The 13,094-nt window shown below is 40.4% G+C and overlaps 1 protein-coding gene across 1 annotated transcript; it reads right to left on the reverse strand.

Annotated features, from left to right (window-relative positions):
• Positions 1 to 3,969: 3,969 nt before the first annotated feature.
• On the reverse strand, positions 3,970 to 5,981 carry olig2 (oligodendrocyte lineage transcription factor 2). The gene is made up of 2 exons (XM_035676866.1): positions 5,901 to 5,981; positions 3,970 to 5,461 (listed from the first exon to the last, which is right to left on the reverse strand). The coding sequence occupies exon 2, from the start codon at positions 5,437 to 5,439 to the stop codon at positions 4,627 to 4,629; it is 813 nt and encodes a 270-aa protein (XP_035532759.1). The 5' UTR covers positions 5,440 to 5,461; positions 5,901 to 5,981; the 3' UTR covers positions 3,970 to 4,626.
• Between the last annotated feature and the right edge of the window lie 7,113 nt (positions 5,982 to 13,094).

A 13,094-nucleotide genomic window follows, 5' to 3' on the forward strand; every position in this document is an offset into this window, starting at 1 on the left:
CAAATTTTGGGGGAACCTTGTTACAGTCTTGTCAGAGTGAGAGTGGATGGTGGGAAATGCGTATAACGTGCTTTAAAATCAGAGACTGGGCATCCTACGTCTGATATGTTAGGGTTTAGACCATTAAACTTTTTGATTACGATTAGGAAAAGAACGTAGCTTTTGTTCAATATTGGAAAAATAAACATGCCCTGTGTCAAGATTCAAGTCTGTGTTGGCTTTTTGAATATTTAACCAAGACCACAATCACCAAGCAATGTGAGCGCCTAAATATAACCAGAAAAACGGTACTAGTTACCATATAGTAAGAAAAACAATAGAAAAAAATATATAGTGAACAGTCACAGTGTATGAACAATACACAACTTTGCAGATGTGTTCAATTTCTTCATTAAAATCTACTCATGTGACATTATGTATATTTTCTTCCTGTCTCTCTCCTTGTCTCTGAATACTTCTGAAGTATAGTCATAAAATAATAATATTCAGTGCAAATTTGTGTCCACTAGTGTCTGCATTTATTTTAATTGCCCTCGTAACTACCTGTAATAGTTGCTGGAGTTCCAGAGACTTTATGCCAAAGAGCCCTGAAGCTGTTCTGGAGGCTTTTGGTGGAACAAAACTAAACTTTAAACTAAACTTTAATTTATCATCCATCTTAGTTGTCATTCATGCAGTTTGCTGTGTAATCAAGACTTCCTGACCAGCAAAACTTGGGATTGGCATTTCTACATATCAGATTCATTAAGAGTAGAATAGACTGATGTTGAAATTTAGACTGAAGGGCTGAGACACCTGAGGTAAAGCAAATGTTCTAAGGATAATAATTCTACAGTTTATGCCTTTATGTGCCATCAAAATGCTCTGTTAATTCTCAAACCAGCTGTTTGGATTATTTCATTTTCAGTCATTGATCAGTTCAGTCTGTTCCAGATGTTATTTTGTGATGAATTGAAGTGTAGTTTAACTTTTTTGTTGTAACTTTTCTTCAAACGCTGCGTATACTTCCACTGCAGAACTTAGTCAGATACATGTCCGACTACAACTGGAGAGAACACAAAAAAAAGACCAAAAGATACTGAAGCATTTAAGTTGGGAAGTAAGTAATTGCATGACATGGTGGCTATTCAGTTTTCCCGCTGTCCAGACTTCTTTATGGGGACTTAAGCCTCTTCTAAGGTAAATGGACTGTACTTGTATAGCGCCTTTCTAGTCTTCTGACCACTCAAAGCGTACAGTACATGCCAGATTCACCTTTTCACACACATTCACACAGTGATGGCAAATCACTGTGTCAAACAGAAACTAACTCATTCACTCTGGAGCAATTTGGGGTTCTGTATCTTGCTCTAGGATAATTCGACATGCAGCGGGGGGGATCGAGCCAACAACCTTCCGATTAGTGGACGACCCACTCTAGCTCTGAGCCAAGGCTGCCCCAAGGTGACTTTTCTTTTCTGTGGACACAAAACTCTGAGATTTGACAGAAGGTCTGATGTTTTAGATACGTGGAAACTGTCTACCACACTCTTTTGGAGCTGTGTTGGAAATCTCTCAAGATGATAAATAAGGTCAACATTTAAAGACAAAACCAAAGGAAAAAAGAGAATAGCACATTACGTAGCCCAGGGAAAACTTAGACACGAGTTAAAGGTGGGTTATGCAGTTCTAATCCAATAGCCTACACATCTTTTTGTCAAACTCAGTGATTTCTCCACCTGCCTTTAAAATGTTATGTCATATAAATACAAACTGTTTCGATGATCAAAGTTTGAAGTGCTTACAAACCTGTAGAGGTGTTTTCACTTATTTATTTATTACAACTATTCTCAGGATGGTGTGAGTTCAGACTGTGGCTGATGGGATGTGTCTAACTCTCCTGTCAGCTTTGTTGCAAACTGGGACAACTGACAGCTTTAGATGCAAAATGGACCAATTTATTAAAATGGGTGAGAAAAATGTGAAATAAAAGTAAATGTTTCATCGACCATAAGACAATTGTTGTCACTGAGAAGACTGCACGAATTCAAGAGCACAAACCTTTTCACTTTGCTTCAACCTGCAGAGGTCTAATTAAATAAGTGAAACCCCCTGTAGAGCAAATTCACACACTCACACTCAAATTTCACTCTGCAAAATCATTTCAGGCTGTTTGAAGGTTCTGTCTCTACAATTATTGTCTTTTTCAAAACAAGGCCATTTGAAAAATAAAGGTTTCACAGGCTGCTGATGTGAGTGTCTAACATTAAACCTGTCTTATAAGCTGTTTCTTTTTCTCCTGCCCTGTCTCTAGCAGAACCAGCCAGTATTTTGACATAATTTAATTCACATCTGCCTTGAGAACAAATGGAGAAATGAGCAATCCCATAGTGATGACTGAAAAGTGCTCCTTTTTGTGGTTGGCTTTGGTTGGTGACCTGTTTTAATGTGTCACCAAATATAAATCCATCTAACTCTGCAGGAGAGGAAGAAGTCCCAGAGAGTTCTGTCTGATAAGTGCATGCTGTGATGAAAGCACAACTGGTTTTGAAAATGAACAATAGTCACAAAAAGACAATTTAAAATGTTTGAATTTAGGTGCAGAGGAATTCCTGGGATTGTTCTAAATAGAGACTCTTATAGTTGACCTGTAAATAGACTGTATTTTTTTTGTCGTATTGCACCAAATGACCTCTTCCTCTCTGAAACGTCCTACAAAACACTGAAGGACTTTGAATAATTCAATTCCAGTAATGAGACGAATAAACAAATGCGTGCATGAATATTCAGAGATTTAGTTCATATCGTTCCAGCTTCAAAAGCCTTTGGAAAACATTGCAACAGCATGCACAATCTGCTATGCAGCTGCTACCTTTTCCTAAAGTGTACGGGCCTTTACTCATCACTGGCTTCTTTCTGCCAGCAGAGTTTTTCGTGCGCGTCCTAAGCGGCTGTTTACAAGCATATTTTGCAAAGATGGCATTCCAAATGTAGTTTTTCGTGGTCACCCTCTTGTCATAAATGTTAAAAAACATTAACGTATTCAATATCTGTAATATATCAATATTTGAGCACATTACCACAGATACATTATGCAGGACGAAATTCCAGTTGGATGTACAGGTGCCTATAAAATGACACAGTGTGTGAAAAGAATCAGATTCCCAACCAGCTGAAGTCCACTTAAGGATCACAAACACACTGGCCTTTTTTTCTGTGTTCTGAATATCATCCAGCAGGAGATACGAGCTGTCAAAGTTTGTTTCATGAGGACACAAACGCTATAAAACATTAAGATCAAATATGGTTATTTTATAAATTAAATTTTAGAAATCTTGTTTTTATTAAAGCCCTCCCTGTTTCCATTAGATGGACATCATGTGGTTTATGTAGGACTAATGATTAGGTAATATTAAAGTTATTGGAAAGTCAAAAGAACCAAACACCTGCACTTTTTATTTCTGGATACATTTTAAATCTAAACCGTACAGACCATCTTAGCAGCCTCTTCTATGAAATCAAGTCAATTCTATTTATATGGCCCAAAATTACAAATTGTTTCATTTATGGAATTAAGCTATTAAGCGTTAAGCTATTTAAGGTGAAAAACAGATGGGACTTTATTGCTCAGCTATTAATCATTTTTTCTCTGGCTCATTTTTTATAGACTGCTTGCTTCAAAATGATAATATCTATGATGATAAAAGTCAGCTTTCAAGTGAAATGTTAAAACCTAAAATAGGATTAAATTTGACAAAATCATTTGACATGAAAAATACTGTTGATGTTTGTTTGATGTGAGGACACCTGTTCTCTAGGCCTACTGCTGGTGTTCTGTGTTTATGTGATCTGTAGGTCTGTTGGTGTATCAGTGCTGCTTTATGTTCATCCTCCTATTATGTGAGATACACAAACATATTAAAAAAACATCACCAAAAAGACATTTTCCCTTTTCAATTAATCGTCTTTATTTTACATTTCAAACCCCAACATAATCAGAGATTCATCTGAAATTCCCGTCCAAAATAAGTAAATAAATATCATTTTCATTTTTTTATTAAAAAAATAAAGAAGTGGTCACTGTTTGCGCCGGACAGAGAATAACAGCCTACTGGATAGGAAACAAGGAGAGAAGCATTGAATAAAAGACGGATAGAATAAAGCAGGTGCAATATGTGCGGGGTGGGGGAGTCTCCCCACACATTAACAAGACTCTAATATATAATATCTCCCGCTATTTAAACTGAATAATCAATCTACATATTTACACTCTATATTTGTGGTTTGGACCTCTTCCACCTGCATGCCCACAGAACGGAAAAGCAACCAGCGACTCAATTTGATCTTTAAATAACTGTAGAGACACACAGATGCCTGGGCCATCAGAGATTTCCAGTAACAAGTTCAAGTTTTGTTGTGCTTTGGGAGCTCTGTGAAAAAAAACACCTGTTACAATTGAGGTTAATTACCATAAAACACTAAGTTAGTTGCGAAACCCCAAAGTCCCTGTGAGGAAAATCAATGCATTGTTCTTTACTGGCCCCGTCGACGCAACGGATTCAGCAACAAAGATAAATTAAAAGCGTAATAATGTGGGTAGAGAGAGTCTGTGATAACCCCAAAAGTTCAACTCCATTTAGTTCGGAGTCACTTGGAGTCGCTGGTCAGCCTCGGCATGGTGACGGTGCTCATGCTGGACACATGCGGAGGCGGGACTTGGCACATGCTGCACGGACAAGGCATCCCGGTGCCAACGCCCCAGTGCTGGAAACTGCTGCCCAGCGGCCCTGCGCCGGCAGCGGGCGCTTTGAGGAGTCCGTGATGGGGTCTGACCGAAGTGACTGCGGCGATGCCGGGCGCGGACAGAGAGGCGGTGGAGACGGGCGGGAGGAGCGGGTGGTGCACCGCCGGGTGTGTGGCGTGGGAAGCCGCCGGGTGACCCGGCACGGGCCCCGCGTGTGTCATAGTCCCACAGGCTGATGGGTGGAAGCCGCCGTGGTGTCCGCTGCTGCCGTAGATTTCGCTGACCAGCCGCTTCATCTCCTCCAGTGAGTTGCTCAGCATCAGGATGTAGTTTCTAGCCAGCAGCAGGGTGGCGATTTTGGAGAGTTTGCGCACCGACGGTCCGTGCGCATATGGCATGACCTCCCGGAGCCCGTCCATGGCCACGTTGAGATCGTGCATCCTTTTCCTCTCGCGGCTGTTGATCTTGAGGCGGATCGTCTGCAGTTCGCCCTCGGACAGGAGCTTACGGTCTTTCTTGGCCAGATGCAGGGCGAGGGACTCCTCGTCGGCAGCGGATAGGCCGCGCAGGCTGGCGAGATCTGACGGAGAGTCGCTCTGTGTGGAGGACACGGCGCCGGAGAAGCCGTGCACAGACTTTTTTAGGGTTGACAGGAAGATGTCGTCTACTTCGGGAGATGATGGTCTGCTAGACACGCGGCTTGTATCTGAGTCCATGGTCCTGGTCCAGCACTGTGATCTGAAGAGAAATACACATTTTTGGTTAATTTACTGAACCCAAAGTCCACATCTCTGCCACCCCCAAAAAAGACAATGACTGTTGATAAAAAGTTTGTTAATTAATAGGCTAATTAAAAGTAGGCTTATGTGTAAACTAAATGTGGCTTTGGATTAAGCTAGACGGAATATTTATCCTGAATGCAGCAGTACTTTAACTTTAATATTTAAGCACGGCTTATAAGTGTAAATCTGCTTTATCTTTTTATCTGTATATATTGATATCGGATCATCAAATAAGGAATAAGAGAGGGATTATCAGCGAGTGCCTTTATCTTTTCTACACAATTTCTACTTGTGTCCAGGTCGGCATAAATAAAGCATAAGGAGAACATAAAATCGGCGTAAGGTTAAAGTAATTGTCTACGAGAATGTCTGGAAACTAATTACCAAACACTTACCAAGAGTGATTCCAAGCGCGATGGTGAGAAAAACCTAAACGTCAAATCCACTTGTTACTCCAAATCGCATCTGACAGCCCATTTGGCACGTCTGCGTGCGACCGCAGGGTTTTATAGCGGGCTGAGGCTCACAGGGTCCGGGTCACCAGGACAACGCAGTTTCTGTCCCGGCTGCCTCCCTGCGACCAATCAGCTCCGTGCAGGGAGGAGGGAGAAAGAGGGGGGAGGAGGGTGACAGAGGGTCCTCCAGCCTGATGTAATTACCAACACACAGCATTAAGTGAAATCAGACACACTCCCTCCTACATATGGCCCCTTCTTGTGAAAATGCTGGCCCGCGTGTGGATGGATTTTATAATAATAACACAGAGAATAAACCGCTTTTCGCCTCTCATAAGTGAATAGTAATTCGTTCAGGATCCAGAAACAGTGACAGGCAATAAATCAGAACACATTTGAATGATTTAAATAACTAATAATGCATTAGTTTTGAACCGAAATTGTGACTACATTTAAGGAAAAAAAAAAAGCAAAATGTCGAATTAATATTTTTTTTAATTTATTATCCTGCAGTTTTCATTAATATAGCTAGGCTATATAATATTGGCATTATTTTGATAAAAAATTTGTTCCCCCTTTCTTATATTTTTCTTTTTCTTTAGGCCCATAAACCCTTCTAGTTGGAGCCTATCCGACCATAAAATCCCGTCGCCCCTTCAAATGAACAGTAATAACGGATCGGAGCCTAATAAGCAGGGCAATATGTTTCCTGCTTGCAGTTTTGCTGTTAATACGGTGTTTTTCGTTTTTACCCGCTGTCGACCAGCAGCTGCTGTTAAAGTGCATCTTTAACGTTAATTAATGAAGTGTGCAAAATTGTTTTGAACGGTTATGATCCGTAACATTTCAATTAGTCTGCCGAAAGAGCGATGGCAGGGGCGGCCTGCTGCTGGCGCTCAGACGGCCTCTGACTGACAGAAGGGCCCAAACCGGCGATTTGCTCTAACTGAAGCTGACAGCAGCATTGTCCAGAGATATGAAGAGTTGTGCTGTGCAGTCACACGCAATCAGCGCTAATTGCCTCTACAAGTTTATATGTTTTCACAAGACTGGGCTCGGAATAACCTCTCTGTATTTGTTTATTGAAAGGTTAAATAAATACATGAACGAATACATATTTTGTTTTACCATAAATGCTCAATTAATAATTAAAATGTATCTATTTATTTCCTGTGGTCAGCCGGTTAGTTACTAGAATTAAAGATGTGCTGTTGCCATGGTTACATGCAGTTTAATATACCTTGCGCATTGATTTAGAACGTTGGTTAAACAGGTGACCGGTGACTGTGGGTAAAATAGGTCTTATTCGATTCGATCGTCACCTGCCAGCCAATCAGAAACGAATATTTTCCGTGACAGGTGTCTCATCGGTCCGCCAAAGATGTCACAAAATCAAGGTCGTTACCACACACACACACACACACACACACACAGTGCCCTCTTTTTTCTCATCGTTATATTTGCTTCTTTGCTCCGTCCTCTGTCCGTCGCGTCCGCGTGTTTACTCCCGTTAAATAAGATTATGGTAATGAAGGCGGTTAAAGTGGCATTTTAAATCAGGAGGGCTGTATCTGTGCCACCACTTGCTTCATTAGACATTCCCACAGTCTTGCCGTTGCGCTGGATTCACAATGAGGCGCACAGAACAACTCTTCTTTCACATTATGCATCATTAGACCTATTTTAAAAGTCAGTCACCACAATTAGCTAAAATCATTGACATCTATCGGTAATTATGGAGGCTTTGTGGTAGTCTGAACCCTCACAAGCTCTTTTGTAAATATTAATAAATCTTAAACCTCAGATTAAAAACGAGTTTCTCAACCTTGTATGGCACATGACTCCTTTTTAGGTCCAAATATTTGATGTATAACAGTTTTGTAGTTGTCACAAGATACAAATGCTTGTTCTCTGTTATTAAAATTCTAGACAGAACTTCAAATAGATTAGGCATCTATAAAAAAGTGATAGTCCTATTATTAGCCTATATCAAATTAATAGAAGTACATAGCCAACATTAGAAATAAGCACATATTAGGGTTCTGAAATTCACCTGTCATGACAAAAAATTATATAAAACTACTTTTACCCCTAATATTAACATACATTTTTAAAAGTAATGTGTGAATGTGTGAATTTATTTTTCAAATTTCCAACAAAATTTATGTTTCAACCCTAAAATCAAAAGCAGCTGTCACTGATATTAAAACTTAGCACCCAGTTGAGATTTTTTTTCCTCAATCAAAGACTGATTGACACTTTTCTGTATGTTTCACGCCAGCACAGAGTGCATTTCACCCCTCCATCCAGCAGTTTGCAGTAGAGTTACATACACTGGTCAGAAATATTTTCCAGATTGCTGACAACAATGCCTCACTGGACACAAACAATAAATAATTTAAGAGACATATTAAAGAAAGTTAGAGGGCAAAGAAGCTAAAAAGGCAGAGAGAGCCTTCATCATACACTCAGTGTTTTTTTTTTTTTTTTGGCAGGCTAATACAGAATAAAGCCTAAAATTGTATTCAATTCTATAATATCTCATTGTTTTTTCAAAATAACTAAACAATCTTACACCCAGATACTATGGGCACACACTATGGGCTTTCATCTGCTGCTTTCACAGCCTCCACTCTTCTGCTTTCAGGCCTTCCACCAGATTCTGAACCTGGCTGCAGGGATTTGCTCCCATTCAGCCACAAGGGCATTAATGAGGTCCATCACTGATGTTCGGTGATAAGGTTTGGCTCACAGTCGGTGTTCCAGTTCATCCCAAAGGTGTTGGATACAGTTGAGGTCAGGACTCAGTGCAGGCCAGTCAAATTCTTCCACAACAAACTGAGAAATTCCTTAGTGGAGCTGGCTTTTATGCACAGAGGTCATTGTCTTGTTGAAGCAGGAAAGAGTCTTCCCCAAACCGTTGACTCAACTTTAGAAGCATTATTGTCAAAGATATCCTTTGTTTGCTGTAGCATTAACATTTCTTTTGATGGGAGCTAAGGGGCCCAGACCAAACTGTGAACCATAGGTATGTGGACAGCAGTGTTTTTTAACATTGCCCGTTCCTTTCCAGCTTTGACTCTCACCAACTACACTCCTCTCTGCCATCATCTCCATCTTTCCTCCTCTCTCTCTGTCCATCAGTCTGGGTGGCTGTAGGCCCGGTGCCGTGGTGAATACCAATAGTGAGGAGGAGCATATGTGAGCCATACTTAATCCTGCTAATCTGCCTTCAAAATAAAAAAGAAAAGGAACAAAAAAAAGCAGAAAAGGAGAGGAGGCTGGAAAAACACGAGAGAGAAGGTTTCTCTTTCTGTCTGGGGAGCTGACCGGCTGAGGCCAAATGAACTGAAAGACATGAATAATGTCCTGGCTCTCCCCCTCGATCCCTTTCTCTGCGAAATCTTGGAACGAAATGAAGCAAAATTCTCGCTTTTGTTGAAATCTGTAGTGAGGAACGTGAGATGCCGCCTGCCACCATCACTGCTGTTACTCTGTGTGTGTGTGTGGGTGTGTGTGTAAGGTCTCCTAGTTAGATTCACATGCGGCTCTCCTAAACTAGCGATTTACAGTACATTTATTGACAAGTTAAGTGACATTTCAGGAAGGGGAGAAATATTCTAAAAATAATGATAATAATCATACATTTTATTTATAGATCGCTTTTTAAGGAACTCAAAGACACTTTACATAAGTTAAAGTACATAGGTTAATAGAAGTGTTTAAAGAAGTGTCATTACATCAGTGTCCAGAGTTTGCATCCTGTCTCATTCAAGTCATCAGAATTGTAGCTTTTAGTAAGTTAGAGTTGCAGATCTGATTGTTCTCTGGGAAGGAAAACACATTACGGAAGGCAATATGTTTCCCCAGTATTTTTCCAATGCAAACTAGTTAAATAAGCACATGGTTTGAGGGAGATGCTGTTTCTGTGTTTGTAGTCCACAATTTCAGATAACTCAGGTGCCTCAGGTTTCAAGTTCAAAGTCAGGAAAAGACCCACACACTATGAGAGAGAACATCTGCAAAAATGAAAAAGTGCACCAATATAAAAATGTAATCAATCAATTCTGTTTAATCACCCAAAATTGGGAAAATCTGAGAAATGCAGTTAGGACCATGATCAATCATTCTATGAGTGGAAGACGATCAGAGTTATGAAAAAATTACCACATCAAAATGAATGAACTTAAGGAAAGAAGAGAGTACAATTTCTTCTCCTGAGTCTAAATAGATGTTAAGTAAAAGAAACAAACCTACGTTAGGTGGCGTCTGTCTTCCTTCTTCTAGACTGATGCAATAATAACGTTAAATAGCAACAAATCTCTGTCAGGCCTTTAGTGCAGGCAGCTTGCACTTCTACAAGCTGGTCTTCACCAGGTGAAACAACGGATCAATTGGATTGAGGTCACGTGTCTCACTCGGCCAATCAAGAACTGTCCTAAAAACTCATGCAAGAACATTTTCATATAATTTCGTGAGGTTTGCTCGCTCAAGTATTCAAGTCAGATTCAGCAGACTTTCCTAATCGCAAAAACTTGTCGTAAGTCTCTTGCTTCAGCCTGATCAATACCACCTTTTCACAAGGTTTGACCATTAACATAATCAATGCCCTTAAAGTTGCCACAGAAGACTGCCTGTTCTACTGGGCAAGTTTCATTCACAAAAATGTCAGCGAGGAGAAAAAAAAACCTTCACACTGCACTGCAGACATAAAGATAACAACATTTGCAGTGTCAGTATTAAACTACAAAATATTAACACCTGAGTGAATTTTACATACTGAGATATATAAGAAATCGGCTAATTAAATCATAAAATTTGTAAATCCTCTCAGTAAATTGGCCAAATCATGGTTATAATGATATATATGTGAATATATTAATATATGAATGTATATTGTTATATTTGTTAATTAGCACTAAACACAAAGTGCAAAGTATTTGGTCATAAACCAAAGTATCGGATATATTACCTTTTTGATGTAATGATTGTGCTAGAGGAAATGTCAGGGGCTCACCAGAGTTATTACAATTAATCCTGCGAGGGGGAAAATGAGTACAAAATCTCATGGCAATCCATTCAGACCGCAAAAGTAAACCTCATGGTGGCGCTAGAGGAAAAGTCAGGATCAGTCTGAAGGCTCTATCCTCTGGGAGCCATGAATGTCTGTACCACCAAGGGAATCCATCCAATAGCTATTGAGATAATTCAGTCTCAACCGAAGTGGTGGAGTTATCGACATATATTAGAACACCAAGGCACACAGCCAAAACACATAGAAGGCATATAAGAAAATCTGAAAACGTCCTTTAAAATAAATACTTTAATTTACAAAGATTTACAGAGCTCTACCTAACCTGAACTGGGGGAGTTCTTCCAAAGTGTTTGACTGCAAAAGTCAAAACCTACCTCTTATAGGTCTGTAGAGGTACATGTGGAGTGAAGAGGTCACTAATGTAGGCAGGCACAGGCCATCTAACACCTGATGGACAATGTGGATCCTGGCTGTCGAGGGAGTCTTCAGGCCTCTGTGTCTTAGAGGCTGGACAGTGTTAGGTTATGCTGGCTGGGGGCTTTATCTCTACAACAGCTATTAGGAGGTAATTAAGTCCTAACACTGCAGAGCCTCCCATGGTTACTATAACATAACTGCAAATGGGAAGCTTACAAGCTCCTTTAGACGGCATGACAAATTGAATGGAACTCATTGGGCTTTGGCTATTATTCCAGCGGCCCCATCTGGCTGGGAAAAGATAAAGGGGATTTGCTGGAGGTTGTGAGGGGTTGAGCCTCCATGCTCGGGGTGTGTGAGTGTGTGTGTGTGAGGGATAAGGAACGAGAGGGGGGTCCTGGTCCAGTGTAAGGAGTGTTTTGAGGGTTCCAGGGGGATTTTTTTTCCCTCCTCTTTGGTCTGAGCTTCAATTCAACAGGCAGCCTGAGATTTGCTTTGGCCAAATGTTACAAATGTTTCGACAACCTGGTCTCTGATCCTCGGGGGTCACCCAGGAGGGCACAGGGGTACAACGGCTTTACGCCCAGAGATTTAACAAAGCAGCATGAGGATGAATATATTCACACTTGTATTCACTGCCCGGGCCTCCAGATGCTTGTTTTAGGGAGACGGAGACTAGACTGAGCCGCACACTGCGCAAAGCAGGCCAGCTGGCGGTTTGTGTCCATAGTATGTCCGTGAGCGAACTTGTGTGGACAAAAAAGTGTCACGTTCAGTGGACTGATGTTGTCAATTGTCGCCAGGGGAAAAGATGGTGAAATTATTTTAAGACTGTTGAAAGTTTTTTAAAGATGTTTGGAAAGCTCTGGAATATATTTAGACTGTGACCTTTGTTTCCATGGTTTTAAGTGAAAGTAGCAATTGAGCCACATAATAATCTACACACATTTTTTGTTCGATTTAAAGTATTTTGGATTGTGTCGAACATAAGTGGAAACTATTGTTCATTAATGGACTTATCCTGCCAAGCATCTAACCTATAATCTGATTTTATTGGTTATTTAAGGACATTCTTGTGTGACAAAGCAAACAATATTGACCAGGATGATGAAAGATACTGTAGATAAATTGACATGTTAGCATGTGCCAAATTTTTTGCGTTTATTGTGTTATACTGACAGGTATTTCTGTTATTTTGTCCATCTCATTTATATTTAATGAGGGTAGGGAGGGTCTGTGTATAACACACTAACAATTCAAAACAGTCGACATCCTCCAAAATAAACATTAAGTTGCAGAGAACTGTAGAATGTATTAGTTTTAACTAGATGTACCTAATAAACTTGAAACTTGGTTTGTGCCTAACTCAGTCTATATCCACAGTAATGTAGGTGAATTTGAACATGTCTTGTACAAAAGTGATTTGATCCCAGGGAAATCTTGGACTTGTGTTCTTGCATCATATATACCGATACTGATTTGATACCGAACAGTATGACCATCTAGGCCCCCTGGCAGTCATACTGTCATGCATCCCCATACCAACAAACTGTGATGCACTGTGTGTCTGTTGGATCGGACCACACGGGCCAGCCTTCGCTTCCCACGTGCATCAATGAGCCTTGGCTCCGGTTCACCGCTTTTCCTTCCTTGGACCACTTTTGAGAGGTACTGACCACTGC

Source organism: Morone saxatilis, unplaced genomic scaffold (assembly GCF_004916995.1).
Source record: "Morone saxatilis isolate NCDOM2014 unplaced genomic scaffold, NCSU_SB_2.0 Contig5, whole genome shotgun sequence".
In the NCBI taxonomy this organism is placed as follows: Eukaryota; Metazoa; Chordata; class Actinopteri; family Moronidae; genus Morone; species Morone saxatilis.